Raw genomic sequence first — 19,381 nt, forward strand, 5'->3', positions numbered from 1 at the left:
GGAAAGTTTTCATCAGCAATATAACAACAAAATACAGCCAGTGGTTATGTAAAAGAGTAGAAAGAAAATAACCCCCAAAAATCCCTCTGAAGAGCAGCATAAACTATAACAAAATGGAAATATTCAGTGAAAACCAAGGTTTGAGTTGACTGGTCGTCTTGTGAGACTTTTAGGACATTTGTGCCACCTAGTGGACAGACTGGAAAACAACTTGACACTTGAAAATAAAACATTATTAAATGTTGTTTAAAATAAAACATAATAAACTTTCAGAGTGCTATGTAAGCTGTTGAGCAGCCTAACATATTTCCACATACATTATATAAATCTAGATGAGTCTTTACAGTGTGTTATTTCTGTACAGTGTGAGCTTTAGTTAATGCGGAACCAAACACCGGCTAGTCCGCGTTTCCTCCCGGACGCTTTTCTGAACTGCACCCACGTGTCATGTTGTGTTGTGAGAGGCTGGGAATTTAACACTTCTACCTTCTTCTGGACAGTTGTTGAATTTTTAGTCTACTTGACACACCGACACCCTCCTCCCCAACATGTCCGGGGACAGCAGCGTGTCCTCGGCGGAGGTGGTTCTGGGTTTCCTGGAGGAGGCGGAGTCGTGGCGGCTGCTGTCCCCACAGTTCCCCAGTAAGGTCGGGGGGAAACCGGCGTGGCTCAGCCAGAGAGGCCTGCCCTCACTGTCCGGGCTGGAGTGTGAGATATGCCGTCTGCCTATGGCCTTCCTGCTGCAGGTAAGAAGAGTCCCGGGGAGGAGAGGGAGGGACCCTGGACACGCCAAGGGGATCCTCCGCTATAAATAATAACTCACTGTGATCATGGGGAGCTCAGGTTTTAAGGGGAGACACTGCAGGTAGAAACTCAGCTGTTTCATGAACTGGTCAACTTTGAGATTTGAGGCTATTGTGCTTCCATAACATGTCGTCTTTAGGACTGGTAAAGAGAAAACGTCCAAAATACTCTTATAGGCGTTGATTGTAATTCAGATTTCTGCTCTGGAAAACTAGGGAAGTTTGATGGTGGTATCTATTAGTTAAAAATAAATATAGTCCCTATTCACCATTGTCTAAAAATGTATGGGATTTTACAATACTTGCTTTTTAAATGCCATTTTCTCAGAATGATTTTTTTTTTTGATACTTTGAGCCATAAAGCTCCACTTCAGAAGCACTTATATCCACCAAATTTTAATGTTTTATTCCTATCTACAGTATATTCTTAGAGTTACAGAGGGGTTTGTTCTTATATCATTCATAGCCTGTTTTATATGACAATTTATTCCTAAAAACATGGTGAAAATGGATTTTTTTTTTATGGCTCTTGACAGTATTTCCTGATCGGTGGAGTGATAAAAAGATATCCAAAATCCCTTCTATAAAAACCTTAAACTCTTAAGTGTCAACAAAATGAAACTAGAATTCTGAACCCATTGAATTGAATTGAACTTCTTGAAAGGAAAGCCCCTTGAGATGCAGCATCCCATTGTCAAGGGCATCCTCAAGACACAATACACCACAGGCCCTGCCCTCAACTGTTGTACAAGAAAATTAGAATTGGATACCGTGACCTTGAATAGTTACATAACAGTTTTCAATATGACAATTTAAAAACAGGAGCGAGTTGTTTTGAGATGTGAATGTAAAGAAGTCCTGAAGCAGTGGAAAGAGGTAACAGATCTCAAGAAAAGAGGAAGACTATTCCAGTCAGATGGAACTTTTATATGAGCCAAGTAATCAACTCATCTCAGCCCTATTCATTTTACTACTAGATAAACCTTCTCTGTCTTCCTTGCAGGTGTACGCACCCATTTCTGGTCAGGACAGAAGTTTCCACAGGACGCTCTTTCTGTTCTGCTGCAGAACTCACGAGTGTTACGCAGCCAACGACAGTCGCTGTATGAAAGGTAACTGTAAATGTTATTGTTGCTTCAATGCTCTTGTCATGTTTGTTGTCACACGATAGCAGGACTGAGTCTATCTTCTCTTCTCCATGTCCTCTTCTCTCCACATTTTTGAACACTTGTCATCTGTTGAGTAAATATAATTTCGTCAAGTTTCCTGACTGATGGTGTCTCCATCTCCTCTTCTTTTCAGTTTTCAGAAGCCAGCTACAGAGGAGGAATGAGTTCTACCCCTACGACCCTCCACCAGGTTGGTGTTCTTTGCCAGATGCTTACATATATGTTCAAAGAGCTGTAATATAAACATTGATAATGCAGTAGTATTATATATTTGTATTCATCAGTTTTTGTGTATTTCAGCAGTGACTTGACTTTGATTTGATGTATTTTTTGTTTTGTTTTGTTTTTTTCATTCTCAGAGGATGAACCCCCCAGCGGTCCTGAACCGGACCAGAGTGTGTTGTCCGTATCTGGAGTTAAACTATGCTGGGTGTGTGGTTGCCCCGGCAACAAAGCCTGCTCCCGCTGTCACAGCGTAACCTACTGTGGAAAACACCACCAGACCCTCCACTGGAAACACACACACAAGAGGGAGTGTGGCAGCCAAGGTGTGTGTTATGCACTGGATTAAAAAAAGGAAACACACTGAACAGTCACATGCTTCAGGTTTTGTTTTCAGCTCGATTTGTTTGACAGAACCCATTGAATCATTGAGAGCATTTGGCCTTGGCGGAATAAATACCATACATCTTAAAGTTTAATGGAGGATAGTAAAGTTCAGTGGTGACAAAACAGCTAATTGTTTCTACTTCCAAGTTTCGTGCTACAGACTGTGACAGATAAATGAGCAAGAGGGTCAAAGTTCACGGCAAGTAGTGTGTCCCAGTTGTGTGCATGCTCCATGCAACAGTACGTACTCTGTCAGGGCAGCTGCAGTAAAAAGTATGCGATTCTGAGGCTTAATGTCTCTGCTGTGTCTTTTTCTGTCTGTACAGAAGCACCAACTGTCACAACCTCGACCTTCCTCTTCCCTGAGTCTGAGCTGGTCACTGAACCTGAGGAGGAGGAAGAGAAGAAGGAGGAAGACACAAAGGAGGCTGAAGAAGAAGAGGAGGAGGAGAGGAGTGCAGATTGTCCCTCCCTAGCAGACAGTAAGGTTTCAGTTTTGTGATACCTGTAGCAATACTGGTCACATGAACTAACTCACGGACATGATGTTTCCTTTCATTCCTGACGCTGTGTTTCTCTGCTCAGCTCTGGCAGAGACGGACCTGGAGGAGATGGCTATGCACGAGAGCGAAGACAACAAAGTGTTCCAGCGGTTTAAAAAGAGGATCGCACCAGAGCCTCACCAGGTTGACAAAACTCCACGTCCTCCACTGTGTTAAAAAGACCTTCACGGTCTTCTCTGAGTCCATCTCACAGTGTTTTGTTCTGTTCAGGTGGTGCGTTATAGTCGAGGCGGCTCCCCCTTGTGGGTCTCCTCTCAGCACATCCCTTCAGATGAGGATATCCCACCATGCACCTGTGGCGCCAAGAGGATTTTTGAGTTTCAGGTAGTCCTTTCTTCTCCTCCATCCTTTTTCCCCCCAGCTATCACCTTCCTGCTCAACACACTATTGAATGCCAATGGTTTGAATAGATTTTAAGATTTAGCTGATTACTGTTAAGGCCTCTCTCCACTACACCTCTGACACTTGTCACTTTGGGTTGGTGGTTCGGTACAGCTACCAACCCAAAGTGTCAGTATTTGATGACCTGGCAATGAGACTCAACAACCAACTATCTTTCTCCACAGTTACGTACAGCACCTTTAAGTGTATTTTATTATTTTAAGTGACTAATTTGACCAAGACCTGTTCTTTAAGTTGTGGAAATTATCATAAATGTCTGACATGTCCTTATTTAATCAAAGTTCACATGTAAATGCAGTTACTCTGCCTCAGGGGAATATTGCACATCTTGTATTTCAAGCTGTGACCAGAGGGTTCTTTCCACACAAAAACATCTTAGTGTGTGTGTGTGACAGTTTGTATCAGTGTCTTTCCACAGTGTTGAGCAGTGTGTATATCATATACATGTAATGAGGGCTGGCCAATGTAACGATTTTGATATTATGATACTGTGGTCATACTTTTTGGATATTGTAATTTCCTAACTGTTGAACAGACTGTATTAGCTGTTCTATTACTTGCCTTTACCCCCTTAGTCATTACATCCACGTTACTAATGATTATTTATCAAAAACCTCATTGTGATATATTTTGTATAAACACCAATAGTCAACCCTGCAATATCAATGCAATATCAATATCAATGTTTGGTCAAGAATATTGTGATATTTGATTTTCTCCATATCGCCCAGCCCTATGTTCAATAATTGCGTGTGTGTGTGTGTCCTTAGGTGATGCCGCAGCTGTTAAACAGCCTGTGTGTGGACTCGACAGGAGCCAGTATCGACTGGGGGACCCTGGCGGTCTACACGTGCTCTGCCAGCTGTAACCATGACGACGAGTACCGCCTCGAGTTCATTTGGAAACAGGACTTCAGCTCAGATCAACACGCACAGATGAAACCTACGTAACATCTGACACACTGACACCTGTGAAAGCTCAGACTGGTGTTTTACTCTGTCTGATGTGACTGCCCACTTGGTGGACTGAACACGTGCTGCTGCTCTTGTAACTGATTAAACACGGATAAAATTAAAAACCTGTGTGAAGTCCAGCTGACAGAGAGGTCAAACTCCTCCCATCAAAACCATCAAGGACAATGAAGATGTTTTTTAAGGGTCAAGATTAATTGTTCTGTTATTTCAGACAATCAAACAGGAATTCTGGTTTCTTGCCACATCCAAACCTTTTCTATTATACTTTTAGATTCTGGCTGTCAAGAGCAATTAATCTCTGTTATTTTTAACTTACAGAAAGGTAACAAATTAAAGGAGAAACCAACATGATGTGTCTTCATGTGGAGTCAGGCCACCACAAGCCTCCAGAAAAGTCTGTGGAACTGTGTTTGAGAGATGAACACCATCCCTCCTCAGATATTCCCTCCAGGGTTCCCATGGTCATAGAAAACCTGGAAAAGTAATGGAATTTCACAGTCACATTTTCCAGGCCTCGAAACGTCATGGAATTAGTAAAAATCGTTGAAAGTCTTGTAATTTTGTAGTGTGTAATGAAGATGTTACAGTAATCTTCTGTGGATAAGCTGTTGACATAATGTCACTCTAACATATGGTGATGTGTGATGTTTTGTTTACCATTATCATTTATTTAATCCAAAATTCCCCGTAGGTGTTCAGCTGGGTTGAGAGCTGGTGACTGAAAGCCATAGCATTTTGTTCATGTTGTCTTCATACTGAGTAATCCACTTCGTAAGCCCTGGTGCACAAAAGCTTTACATTGGATGAGTTTCTCTGCTCTTTTAAAGGTTTTTCCTTTAATTTGTCCCTCATCTGTGTGTGCTCAGTGGCTTATGCCCATGTTTAGAACTACATACTGTAAATAGTCAGTAAAAAAAATACAATATGACCCTGTGCCTTATCATCACACAATAAAGATTTTTAACAAAGTTATCTGAACAAACATTCATCTGATTTTCTGCTTTTTTCAGTTGTTCAAAGACAGATAATATTTAAAATACTAGCAAAATACTACCTGCCATTTATATCTCCCATTGAGATTATTGCAATGTTATCTTAAATGGCTGGTATGAGTTAATTTCAGAGTTACAAACATCATAAAAGTCAGATCTGTGCTACATGAAGAAAGTCACTTATTTAGCAAAAGGTAGTGTGAAAAGAGACTATGTAACCATTAAACAGAACAAAACAAGGGACAATTACAAGATAATGAGAAATTATATAACAAGAAAAGCAAAGTACAAGCAGGGCTTGACAACAGCATCTGTTAAATGCGGCGAGAATTTGGCAGTGGCGTGTAACAATCCCTTACTAGCCACCTTGGTGGGTGGCATATATATATTTATAGAGAGGACACTAATCAAACTGATTAGACAAAATGAACTTGTTCTCTGCTGCATAGATTTTTTTCTACGTTTTATTTACTGTAGTTGTCAATGTAAACCTGTGCTTTTTAGTTAAGTTTTATCTTGTCATTTAATCTTCCACACCTTTGCACCTCTTATGCAATAAAAATCTACTCTTTATGTCTTTGTCTGAGTCAACTACATGTTTTCAAATAAAAGGAGCGTTATAATCAACCTTACCAGAGCTGAATATCTGACAAGTGTTACACGAAATCTGTCATTTACATTTCAAGGGGTTGTAAATCCAGTTCTTTAGGTAAATTGTAGCACACCAGAGTCAGCTTTCATTAAATAAAACATTACTTCCCAGCAACAAAATTATGGCTAATGAAAATGGAGAGTGATGAGAGACTCCTGGAAAACCACAATCCACAGTGTCTGGTGAGGAAAAAAGGTTAAGAGACAGTTCACGCCCCTATTTGTGCAATAACCCCATTTCACCTTGAGTGTATATATTCTGTGTATTATCTATTTAGGTTATAAATATTTGTAAATACCCTTGTTAAATTTCTTATATTTTCACTTATCTTTCCACTCTTGCAAGGAGCACCTGTTACGCAAATAATTTCCCCTTGGGGATCAATAAAGTATTTCTGATTCTGATTCTGAAGTCTAGACTGTTTTGGTGTGAGTCGCAGAGTGTTGGAAATATCAGTCGTAGAGATGTCTGCCTTCTCTCCAACATGATGGAACTAGATGGCACTCGGCTTGTGGTACTCAAAGCATAAAAATTAAAAATAAAAAACATTTAAAAAACTTAACAGTAATGTCTCTTTCCATAAATCATGACCCAGTTACTCAAGAATCTTGAGGAAGTATTATCATCTTAAAGACAATCCGCAGTTCATGTTGTGAGTGGTTTCATGTAGGGACTATTTTCTTTATACCAAACTACACCCTCAAACCGCATCACTGCGCAGAAGGAAGTGTGCATCGACTCATGGACGAGAGGCTCATGCTCGTGACAGCGTGAGATGTAAACATTAATGGTGTCATCCTCAGTTGAGCTGTGATGTTAGCTAGCTCAGTAGTGCTAGGTAAGCTAGCAGTAGATGCACACTTCCTTCTGCGCAATGATACAGTAAGCAGGTGTAGTTTGGTAGAAAGAAAATAGTCCCTACATGAAACTGCTCACAACAAGGTCTGTGGATTATCTCGAGTAACTGAGTTATGATTTCTGGAAAGAGACATTGCTGTTCAACAGAACTTTTTTGGTGCTTTGAGCACCACAAGCTGAGCGCCATCTAGTTCCATTATATTTGAAAGAAGGCGGACACTTAGCAACTCACACCAAAACAATCTAAGTTGATAGACAGCACTACAGGTAAGAGGAAAAGTATGTATTTTCCATTTCTCCATCACAAGTACAGTGTTATTAAGTCAGACCTCTCTAAGGTTAACATCAGCTGTCAAAAGATACTGGTCAGACTAAACCAGTGAGGCTTTAGCAGCAAAACTACACAGTGTATTAAAATTTTACGGAAGGCTATTTGAAAGTAAAACTCTGATCATACCTGTTAGAATATGCAGTGTGACCAAGATGACAGTATTTCTTGGCTTTTTAAAGAGATGTTTAACCCTTCTGTTATTTCAGTAAACATAAACAGAGCACACACACTTCTTAGGGTCAAACATGGTGAAAGAAGCAGCTTTAACAAGAGGGTCAGTATGTACACATTTATTAATGCACAGTGCAGCACATTAACAATTTCAGAAGAAGCAGAATTGCATCAAGATGTGACAGAACTTCCTGGTCACCTGCTCTGCCCTCTGTTCAGAATCACAGAGGGCAGTATGTAGTTTAGTATCAATCCCTAATCTCTTCTGCCACTCAAACAGGTGTCAGGTGGCAGATTTACAGAGGATCACCAGAACTAGCTCACCAAGTGCCCAAAATTTAAACCAATTTTTGGCCAAGTGTGTGGCTGAGGACATATTATGGATATTTTTTCATATTTTCCTACAACCAAAAATAATTCTTTTGTAGAAAACTTTTAAATATAACTTTGAATGGCCAAAAAATTTAAAACAATACGTAAACATGGGATCACAATGCATTGGTTATATGCCATCATCTTTTAGTGCTCATGATTTTAAGATGCAAGATGTCAATTTAAGAGAAGTAAATCAAGAGGCCGCTTACGACAAACAGCTTCTTTTTTGTTAATGTCTTGGAACAAATGTGTCCCAAACCAACTGACACAAGTCTCAAAGTACTAACTATTAACTCGATGACAACTTTCGCAGCAGGACTTGGTTCAATTTAAAATTTAAGAGCATCTACATTAAGTTGCTGCTTAACAGACTGAACTATGCTTTTCATCTCAAAATGTTTAAAATCTAGATGAAAACTCACCTCCAGCGTTTACCAAATTACAACTACACTGAGCCGAGATGTGACAGATTGAATGCCAAACGTACGAAGATGAAACTCTGATACAGCAGGCCAATTTCTTTTGGGATAAACAGTCACTCAAACTAAAATCTTAACAAATACTGTTAACAGGAATGTGGTTCTGACTTGATACAATTTGGGGACTGAGCGGACAATTTATAAAAATGCAACGTACAAAACGCATTTAAAATGGCTTAAAATAAAAACAAAAAGCAGTCACAGTCAGACTGCTTCTCTTCTAATCCGCACTTTTTACATTTTTTTACAGTCTTATGTACAGTCAGGGATGTGATGTGGACAACAGAAAAAGCCGAAAAATAACTGAGCAAAAAACTGAGACAGGGTTTGAAATAAATGGGGGTCTCTGTGTGTATGCCATCAACTGTGTTCAAACCACAGCAAAAAATCAAAACAGTTAAATCCTGCTTTTCTAAAACACTGGAGGAACATTAAAAAAAGAAGAGGAAGAAGAAGAATCACATCCCTGTACAACAGCCCTTACAGCAGTCCACTTGTAGAAGTCAACATATAGATGACGCTTCCTTTGAGTGAAAAAAAAAAATCTGAGTCGAGGTAAAAGATAAAAAGACTGGGAGATAAAAGGTAAAAGAAAGAGTGGCAGGTTCTACGTTGTCTTGCGGAAACCTTTCAGAATGGGATAGATGTTTTCAAATGCTTCATAGATCTCTGCTCTCACCTTGGCGCCTTAAAAAAAGAAGAAGAAAATAAACATATTATTAATTACAATGACTTACTATGGCAATCCCATTACAACGACAGAGGCATCATGTTCCATCTCGATGCCTTTTTGTCTGTATGTTGTATGTTATCTTTGTACATTCAACCTCTTCTTTTGATGTGTGCACAAAACCTGATCTCACAATTGTCAGCTAGTTAAACCGGTTTCTATCCTGCGCCCACTCTAACCAATTACCATGGGGGATTCAATTTTCCCTAACCAGTCACTGGAGACTGTAGAGAATGTATCTGTCTGACTCTAATGTTGTCTGAAGTAAACACTGATGCGTAGCCATGACAAAATGTTTGTTTTGCCAGAGTTGTAAGAGTGGAGTGGAGCCAAGGCAATGAACTATAATGTTGGGCAACATTGAGGAAATATTTTTATTTAGAACAGCCTCGATAACAGGTTCTATCTTGTCTATAGCAGTCGCCATTGTTGATATGACTCACCAGTTTCCGTTGCTTTTCTTGACAACGCTTGAAAACAGCTTGACAACGGCGATAAGACCTTTGCACACCATGTTCATATTTTGTAAACATACACCTTTTAACTACAAGCTTCTCTCTGACAACGACTTCACCGCTTTCTCCACTAGGCAAACAGACTTACTTATATAGGAAAATGGGGCAGAGGTAGAATGCTGATTGCAAATAGCACACGCTTGTTAATTTTAAATGACTTAACTCAGTAACATACACATGGTGGTAAGAATAAACTTATTTTGTGCACAAAGTAAGAACATTTCATCAACTAAAGAGGAAATGCAGATATAAGGCTACTATATCTGTCAATAAAAACTCCAACGATTAGTTTTTTTGTGTCTTACCTGTGAGTACAACTTTCCCCGAAACAAAGATGAGCAGAACGATTCTGGGTTTGATCATTCTGTAAATCAGTCCTGGAAACAGCTCTGGTTCATAGCTGAAAGAGACAAGTCACCTTATTTTAATGAAAACAGAGATTAGCTCTTTAATTTCTGAAAAACTCTTCTCTTTGCACACCATCTGAAACCCATATTCTACATGTCACTTAAATTCCAAGCAATTGCATATATATCCTTTCAGAGGATAACCCGTTTGTATGGGAGCATTCTGTGAAAAAGAAACCCCATCTAGCCTTCCGTTCTTTGGCACAACCCTGTGGCTACAACACAAACACCACACCCTTGTGCTTTAAAAAAAGCTGAAATGGGTGAACATGGCTTTTAGCTGCACAAGACATAAAACAAACAGAAATTACCTGCTGAATTGCTGATGTGTGAGGACTAATCCTTCTAGCCGAATGGGGAACTTCACATCACAGCTTCCCACCATGTTCTGAATCTTGAAGTCCAGGAACTTAGCAGGGAAACCGAGCTTCTGCACCACACGAGCATATTTTCTTGCAGCTAACCTCGACTGCTCCTCACTAAACAGGTGAGACGGTGCAGGGCAGATTGGAAAAAAAGAACAATAATTGACATATTAACAAGATGAGGAGAGGAGATACAAGGCTCAGGTCCTTCTCACACACATTTATTTGTTTTCTTTATTTAAGATATTTTAATTTTTGTCACATACCACTTCCAATGTCTTAATATTCTTACAAATTAAACATTAATAGGTCTTTGAAAGTTGTTCTTGCATCAATATGCTATTATATTATTATATCAGAGGCTTTATTGTCTTAAGATGACAAAAATATCATTCATTGCAATTAATTCTGGGACGACATGTCATCCACCAAAAGTAGTTATTGTGAAAGGCCTACTAGAAACCCTACTAGACCAAGCTCTACTCTTAATATCTGTGTTTTTTATTAAGAACTTCTGCACATGAAGGAAATAGTGCATATTCTGACCTCTTGGCTCCGGTGCAGACCATCTTCCCTGAGCTGAAGATGAGAGCAGTGGTCCTGGGTTCTCGTATTCTCATGATGACCGCAGCAAAACGCTACAAGGAATGGCGAGAGAGGGGAAACATTATTACAGCCAGCAGTGCTTCCTCATAAACGGAGTTGTGTGGGCGTGTCTGGCATAAATATATCAAGTATAGCTTATGGCAACATCTTCACTATTCAGTTTGGGAATTTCTTGTATATGAGAGGATATTCTGGCGTGATGACGGTGCTAGAGGGAAGATCAGGGGATCAGACTTCCCATAAATATCACTATTGTGACTCTAAAGGGTCATGCCAACTTTGGACTTGCCACCTCCTAGGACAGGTCAGTGTCAGAGCCAGCATGCACAGTGGACCTTTTTCACGGCAGACATTTTGACATCTCATTACAGGAAAAGCACAGGTGCAATTAACAACATCACATATGACTGCATTTAATTTAGGTGAGATAGTTCCAGGGTGCTGGTGTTGTGCATGATGGCTTACTGCCACTGTACAGGGAGGCTGAATGGAACAGAGCCATTGTTGAGAAAATTAGTATCACCCCTTCTTTTGCTGCTATGACATGTTAAAAATGCCATGAAAAAGGTCTATAAACACTAGTTGCCCTGATTTTTGTTCTTTAGTATTAATCCCCAATGCCCTGCATCTCTACAATAAAGGTGGTGAACGCAAAGTCTGTATGACCCACAGAGCCACAATAGCAACATATATGTGAAATATTGCAGGCCAAAGTAAACCAGAATGTTCCCTTAAGCCCCACCACTAAAACGTCACTGTGTTGAGCTGTTGAGCAACACAGAGCTGATCACCTTTGGGTTGTACTCTGCATTCCTGGCTCTCAGAGCGATAGTCTTCAAGTCCAATTTACAGCCCAGATTTACAGTAGATACGATGTTTCTGAAAGTAGGAAAAATAAGTATAAAATAAAATTATATTTACAGAAAGTAAGTACAGAGAAAAGAACTGAGTAAGAGGCATAAGGGAAAACAAGCTGAAGTGTGAAGAAATAATGGCAGAAGTAGCTAATTTTGGTTATCAAAAACATTAGTAACTAAGGGGAAATGACACGGGACACCCTGAGGTAGTCTGTGAAATGTTTGCTGTAGTTATGTTTAAAGTCTAGATACATTTTAACTGACCTTGAGCACAATTTCAGTACCTACTAGGGTTGGGTCGGTTCTCGGTAATACCAATTCGGTCCGGTCCGGGTTTTATTTTTTGAGACCGACCGGACCGCATACTCGGGCAGAACGTACGCGGAGCGGACGCCGCGGAGGTCCGCCCGGTAAAAGTGGACGTCCGCAAACCCTGTGCCCGCAAAGCACGACTGCGCGGACTTCGCTCTGCGCACCAGTGTCACACAAAAGACTGTTCGGCATGTATTTTTCACATCGCGGGATTTTTCACGGACATTTTCACACGTAGTCCGCTCCGCTTATAGTAAGCCCGAGTCTGTGAGCACCTGTGTCTGCCTCTTCACCAAGCGCACAGCAAGCAGGAGAGAGAGGGGGTGGGGCGGGGACTGAGCTAGGAGGTGCGAGTGCGCATGCGCCTCTATTGTAGCCTGTAGTTTGTTTAATAGTGACGGGGAATTGATAATGGCGGACAATTTAGTCTCGACGAAATCAAGGAATGCGCCACTATGGCAACACTTTGGCTTTGAGCCAGATGAAGGACGCAACCCTTGTTTGTACTGATTGAGTAAGCTGCAAAATTTATTTGTAAGGAATAAAAGAAACAACTTGTTACTGTCACTCTGTTGTTCTAAGGTCGTTTTTTATTTTAAATGAGTCAATTGCTCCCCCAAGTGGCGAAAATTCGGTATTACCGACTTGATGCGGTTTTTTTTTTTTTTTTTACAAAAACCGGACCGTTTTTTTTTTCCCCTCATACCGACCCAACCCTAGTACCTACATGCGCTTCCCTCTAGGGATGTTCAAACTAAACTTGATCAGTTACCACTGACTAAGGTAACATAGCATAAAGGGGAAAGTGTGAGTATTAGCTGAACAGTTTCCAAGTGTGACTGACACAAGTGGCATAAACCAATACTTTGAGCATTCTTTCCATTGGATATGAAACATACTGTAGCTGTGGTACTATTCCAGAGCTCTCTGAAGCTGGCGTGGCCGGTGTGATAGGGGTCATGGGGGTCAGCGGGGTGTTGTAGAGCGGGGTGTTCCCTGGCAGCGCTGTGGTGGTCGTGCCCGCAACAGTCTGGGAATGGTAGAGCTGAGGGGTCTGTCCTGACGTTCCAGGGAGGCCTAGAGAACAAAGAACATATTTTTCCTTTATTTAATTTAATTTGATAAACTTTATTAATCCCCAAGGGGATTTATATAATATGAGCCGATCATATACTTTCTCTATGGTACAGACATGGACGATCACTTTATTTTCTACAACTCCAGGGATATGAGATTATAATCTCACCCTGCAAGGCTGGGAAAGGATGAAGAGGAATATGACAGTAGTGAGTGTTATACCTGCGTTTGCCTGCTGTGCCTGTTGCTGCTGTTGTTGCCTTTGCTGTTCCTCCAGTATAGACAAACTGTTCGTGTTCTGGACAGGCTGGGGTGTCAGACCTGAGCCATATGGCATCATAGGACTGAAGATTGGCATGCCTGGAGTCATGGCACCCTATAAAAGGACACATCAAAAAAAAAAAGAAGTTGGGACTGAGCAGAAAGGCCACACTTAGAGCAAATGATAATGCCAGAAAACAAATTATTACTGTCACAAAGTTTTTTTTACTTTGCCTCACTTCCTTATATAAATAAAATGAATGTCTACTGTAAATACCAGTGGTATATGGGTTCAAAACAGTGGCTGAATAGCTACCTGTGAAAACAGTAGTAGCCTGGGCCTTGAATTAAGAGTGGACCTGTTTCAAATCATTGTAGCCACAAGTTTAAGTTGGTTTCCTATTTTCCAGTATTTCATGAAATGAAATGGCAATACTAGATAGTTGAAAGCTGTGAGCTTATTGCAACTTGTAAACTTGAAAGATGTGGAGCCTTGTTTATTGCTTGCAGTGCCAAATTGTGGCTCACCTCAAAGATTTTAATCTTATTCCTGTATGCGACATTATGTGACACAGCTGCTGGGTCCCCAGTGACAAAGTTACTGTCACTTATTTCACTGGGTTTCGTGAGCGTCACACTTCCTCTTCTTTAGTGGCAGTAAATATTGTCACTAAGTATAAAATAAGCCATGATGCTGAAGGTGCAGGTTGGGAGCTCATGTGTAAAGCTGGTTCCTTGAAGCCCCCGCAAGATGCGGATGTGCTGGGCAGCCAGAGTAAGCTAAGAGCGTAAATCACACTGTGTTGAGGGTAAGCTGGGACATCACACTGGTTATAAAGCTAAGTTCACTTAAAAATCTCTTACCCATGAATACATAAAACCAGTGTTACCTGAGGGGAGGCCAGCCCCTGGAAGGGTGGTATACTGTTGTTCTGGTCCATCTTTCAGCTCCTCACGTTAGCTCACTGCCACCCACGAGCAGGAAGGGACTTTACACAGCAGGTGCCTCACAGCTGTGTGTCTGGAGTCTGTATTACAGCCGAAAAACACCAACAAGCACAGTGGACTCTGCACAAACACCCACCTCTTGTTTCTTCTCTCTGACAGCTATGCCGTGCCTGGAAAAATGGACAGACCCAATGTTTACTTAGTCAAACACTTCATACCGATATTTTTTTTAGCACCGTGCATCATCAAATCTGAATTTAGAACATTCAAATGGCATGAAGCAGATTTTGTGCAGCTGCAGCGGTGGCGCGAGCACACTACCTGCTTGCTAACCACATTTAGCTTTAACTTTAACCTTATTTTAACTAGTTTATTTATTTTGGAACCCAATACATGGTGTTCTTTGAATAGTCTGAAATGCAAATACTATAGTGACAAATATCTGTTTATAGTCTTTAACCGGATATCTCTTGACAGCCTCCAAAATGAAACATCAACACACTGGCTAGCTGAAGTTAGCCGCTGAGCTAAGATTAGCAACACATGCTAACATAAGTCAAACGCGTTGTGAAAGTAACGGCTTTGTGCACTCAAAAGAGTTGTAACAAACGTTGACATTTACTAGTACACGACAGTAAATTGCCCGTGAACTTACGTGCACACTCTCGCAGTTCAAACCGTCGCAGCAACAAAATTAATTCAGCTTCAGGTTTGGTTTTTCCTTGGTGTTTCGGCGCTCATGAGTGTCGTCGGCTACTTCCGGAAGTAGAAGCTTTATTTCCGCCGTGTCACAGTTCAACTAACCGCTCCATCGTCCGCCGCAAACAGAGCAAGATGGCGTCGCTGAGTGACAAATCAGTTTGGGACGAGGTGGAGGATGGAATCGGTGAAGAAGTGTTAAAAATGTCCACAGAGGAGATAGTCCAGCGGACTCGTCTCCTCGACAGCGAGATAAAGATAATGAAGAGCGAGGTGCTGAGGGTGACCCACGAACTGCAGGCTATGAAAGATAAAATCAAAGAAAACACGGAGAAGATAAAGGTGAACAAAACGCTGCCGTATCTCGTGTCTAATGTGATCGAGCTGTTGGATGTGGACCCCAACGACCAGGAGGAGGACGGGGCTAATGTGGACCTGGACTCTCAGAGGAAAGGAAAGTGCGCCGTCATTAAGACCTCCACTCGACAGACCTACTTCCTCCCCGTCATCGGGCTGGTGGACGCCGAGAAGCTGAAGCCCGGAGACCTGGTTGGTGTCAACAAGGACTCTTACCTGATCCTGGAGACCTTACCCACCGAGTACGACTCCAGAGTCAAGGCCATGGAGGTGGACGAGCGCCCCACAGAGCAGTACAGCGACATAGGAGGGCTAGACAAACAGATCCAGGAGCTGGTGGAGGCTATTGTCCTGCCCATGAACCACAAGGAGAAGTTTGAAAACCTTGGCATCCAGCCACCCAAAGGGGTCCTGATGTACGGACCACCTGGCACAGGGAAGACCCTTCTGGCCAGGGCCTGCGCTGCTCAGACCAAGGCCACCTTCCTGAAGCTGGCCGGTCCACAGCTGGTCCAGATGTTCATCGGAGATGGAGCCAAGCTGGTGAGAGACGCCTTCGCCCTGGCCAAAGAGAAAGCCCCATCCATCATCTTCATCGATGAGTTGGACGCCATTGGCACCAAGAGGTTTGACAGCGAGAAGGCAGGAGACAGAGAGGTGCAGAGGACCATGTTGGAGCTGCTCAACCAGCTGGATGGATTTCAGCCCAACATGCAGGTCAAGGTAAGACGCTGCCGCCAAAAAAGTTTATACCCTTTATATACTTATACACTGCATGTTTACAGCAGTATATAAATATACTCTGTACATACTGTAGGCTTATGTCAACTTTTAAAGGTGATACATTATAAATTCAAAGTCTGGAGTCTTGTGGAAACCATATTTTATTCACAGTATTATTCTGGAAGAAATCAATTGCTCTGTAGTATCAATTCAGACAACAAAATACAAGCACACAGCATAACACAACACACAACATGTAATGAATGTAGAAACAAACCTTAAACAACCAAAAGGTCATTACTTTACAGTATGATGTCACAGTGATGACAACAGTATAACGCCTTATATTTTTATCTTCAAGGTGATTGCTGCCACCAACAGAGTGGACATCCTGGACCCTGCTCTGCTCCGATCAGGTCGTTTGGACAGAAAGATCGAGTTCCCCATGCCAAACGAAGAGGCCAGAGCTCGCATCATGCAGATCCACTCCCGCAAGATGAACGTCAGCCCCGACGTCAACTACGAGGAGCTGGCTCGCTGCACCGACGACTTCAATGGAGCCCAGTGCAAAGCTGTGTGTGTGGAGGCTGGCATGATCGCGCTGCGTCGTGGGGCCACAGAGCTGAACCATGAAGACTACATGGAGGGAATCCTGGAGGTCCAAGCCAAGAAGAAGGCCAACCTTCAGTACTACGCCTGAGGACACTGCTTGTGTCTGTGTTTGTGTGTGAGAGAGTCTTTTGATTTTTTTCAAATTGTTATTGAGTAAACACTTGTTAACTTGCTGATTAACTTGGGTTAATAAAAAGAAATAAAATGTCATTAAGTGTTGTTTTTCTTCCTGCTGAGCATTGATAGGACAGTCTGAGTTTTCACTCTGGGCTGGAGCCCAGTGCTTGTTCAGTACTACATAGGTTCCTACTTGAAAGCTTATATTTTGTGGGGGGTTTTTTTAGAAAAATATAAAGCTTTAAAAAAAATGTCAGAATATTAACCAATATTAGACACATCACAAAATTGGTTGGATAAATGTTGATGTTTCCTTGTCACTCCTGAGCAGAGGCACTGTGAGGTTACTGCAGGCAAGATGGAGAGAAGCAACAAAACTGTCTACAACACAATGCACAAAACCAACACGTTATTAACAGTCAATAACCGTTTAAATTTAAACACAAAGGGCCTTTTCTTGGCAGACATTTTGATGCAACAGGAAAATTACAGGCCCTGCTTTAGACACTAGCCATGTCCCAAATCTGTACTATATACTAATCAACACAGTATACTGTTTAAGCAGTAATTACACTAATATCAACCTACTTAATCCTTTAATATCAACAGAAAATGACGTGTGATGTTGGATGTCAATCAAACTGCAACTTTGAGGCTTCAACTTTGTTTTTTTCCTAAGATAAACCTGTTTTGTTTCCATGATGTTCTTACTTCAAATTTATTAATCATCCTTTATACAGGGCATTATGGGAAAATAGTACTAATTAACAGCACACAGAATTTTCTGTATTTTGTATGCACTCTCTCTGCTTTGAATTTATTTTGTTTCTGTTCTAGTATGAATACATTATATATTAAAAACCTGATTAGGAACCAAGTGTGGTATTGAATTGGGCCTTTTTTTATTTCTTATGTTTGACATGGTTTGAAAGGAAATGCACGAACAACTCATTTAGCTGATGACAGCTTATCTTCACCAAGTATCCCAGTGAGCCCACTTACGCAATATGACAACCCTAGAACTGGGACATCTTTGTGGAATGCAGCCATCATCAATGTCATTAACTTAAACTGTGTTTTTTTTTCCTGCTATGACAAGTCAAAATGTCTGCAGTGAGAGAGGCCTGTAGTCTACAGAAGTAACCTGTGTGGTAGTCAAGAGTATAATGATGCATCTACAGTCGTTTATTTCACCCACAACGATATGTTTCTTAGTGAGATAAACTGCTGTGGTATGCAGTAATAATTAAAGATAGCTGAACCTCTGGGGATATACATGAATGAATGGATGGATGGATGCAGAGCAGGGGTCCCCAATACCAGTTGAGGGGCCTTCTGTGTGTACACAGGTGGACGAGAGAACAAATTGATAAGACTCCTTCTTCCCCAGGACTACAACAGTGTGTAAAAGTGTTTTTGAAATTGAGAAAAAAAACTGTCAAACCAAATAATAACAAACATAGTACTGAGAAAAAAGAATGATGAATGTCAGAATGTTGTTATAAACCTCTATTACCTCTGATCTGGTTAAAAACATACTTACAACACTACAAAAGAAAGAAGACATTATTTGAGGTTTTCCCGTCCATAATATCCAAATTAAAGATGTGTGAAACAAACTGTACTTCATGAAGTGGAGGTTTGTTTTTTTGGGCGAATGTACAGGGTGTCTACAGGTAACATATACTCACATTTAATGTTTTTTTCAAAATGATTTTTAACCAAATTTCAGAATGCAATGGTATCTGTGGTCCGTGCAGAGGCAGGTTTTTGTTGGAACATATTAGTGAGTAAAGTTAATCAACATTTTGCCAACAGTTAAGCACAAGTATAAAGTATTAGACTGAGTAGGTTTAAAGATTTGTTTCACATAAAGGAGATCAACTTATTGATAAAAAGAAATTAAAAGATGGACAAATGAAGGTGAGGTGAGGTTGACGTGGTTCAGGCATCTGATCAGGATGCCTCCTGGACGCCTTCCATTAGGTGTGTTCTGGACAAGTCCCACTGGTAGACCGAGAACACACTGGAGGGATTACATATCTCGTGTGGCCTAGAACGCCCCAGGGTCCCCCAGAAGGAGCTGGGAAGTATTGCTGGGGAGAGGGACATCTAGAAACTTTGCTCAATTTGCTGCCCCTGCGACCCGGCTTTGGATAAGCAGTTGAAAATGTAGTACTTTCATTTCCCATTTGAACAACTCTTTGTTTTTGCATAAATTAACATAAAAAACTCTATTATTTTCTTATTTGGCACAAACTCTTCTCTTAATGAAGCTGGTGGCTGCTAAAATAGTCATAATCACCTGAGACACTTGCAGTTTACAAAAATGTTAAATGTTTACACACTTGGACAAAACTTGTAAATGGTGTCGCTCGAAATCAGATCAGTGATGTGTGAACCAGTAATTGTATCAA

The 19,381-nt window shown here is 41.1% G+C and overlaps 3 protein-coding genes across 3 annotated transcripts; 2 read left to right on the forward strand and 1 right to left on the reverse strand.

Moving 5' to 3' along the window:
- Positions 1-429: 429 nt before the first annotated feature.
- pdcd2 (programmed cell death 2) lies at positions 430-5,215 on the forward strand. The gene is made up of 8 exons (XM_049562871.1): positions 430-746; positions 1,807-1,915; positions 2,106-2,162; positions 2,332-2,520; positions 2,908-3,063; positions 3,167-3,267; positions 3,355-3,468; positions 4,317-5,215. Exons 1-8 carry the CDS (start codon positions 549-551, stop codon positions 4,494-4,496), a joined length of 1,104 nt encoding a protein of 367 aa, XP_049418828.1. The 5' UTR covers positions 430-548; the 3' UTR covers positions 4,497-5,215.
- A 2,399-nt stretch (positions 5,216-7,614) lies between these two features.
- LOC125902640 (TATA box binding protein) lies at positions 7,615-15,233 on the reverse strand. The gene is made up of 9 exons (XM_049599149.1): positions 15,112-15,233; positions 14,399-14,626; positions 13,470-13,623; positions 13,070-13,247; positions 11,793-11,880; positions 10,942-11,033; positions 10,342-10,509; positions 9,929-10,023; positions 7,615-9,065 (listed from the first exon to the last, which is right to left on the reverse strand). The coding sequence occupies exons 2-9, from the start codon at positions 14,447-14,449 to the stop codon at positions 8,986-8,988; spliced, it is 906 nt and encodes a 301-aa protein (XP_049455106.1). The 5' UTR covers positions 14,450-14,626; positions 15,112-15,233; the 3' UTR covers positions 7,615-8,985.
- A 6-nt stretch (positions 15,234-15,239) lies between these two features.
- Positions 15,240-17,057, forward strand: psmc3 (proteasome 26S subunit, ATPase 3). Its single transcript, XM_049599163.1, has 2 exons — positions 15,240-16,235; positions 16,597-17,057. Exons 1-2 carry the CDS (start codon positions 15,291-15,293, stop codon positions 16,933-16,935), a joined length of 1,284 nt encoding a protein of 427 aa, XP_049455120.1. The 5' UTR covers positions 15,240-15,290; the 3' UTR covers positions 16,936-17,057.
- Positions 17,058-19,381: the final 2,324 nt, after the last annotated feature.

Source organism: Epinephelus fuscoguttatus, linkage group LG2, assembly GCF_011397635.1.
Source record: "Epinephelus fuscoguttatus linkage group LG2, E.fuscoguttatus.final_Chr_v1".
Lineage (NCBI taxonomy): Eukaryota > Metazoa > Chordata > Actinopteri > Perciformes > Serranidae > Epinephelus > Epinephelus fuscoguttatus.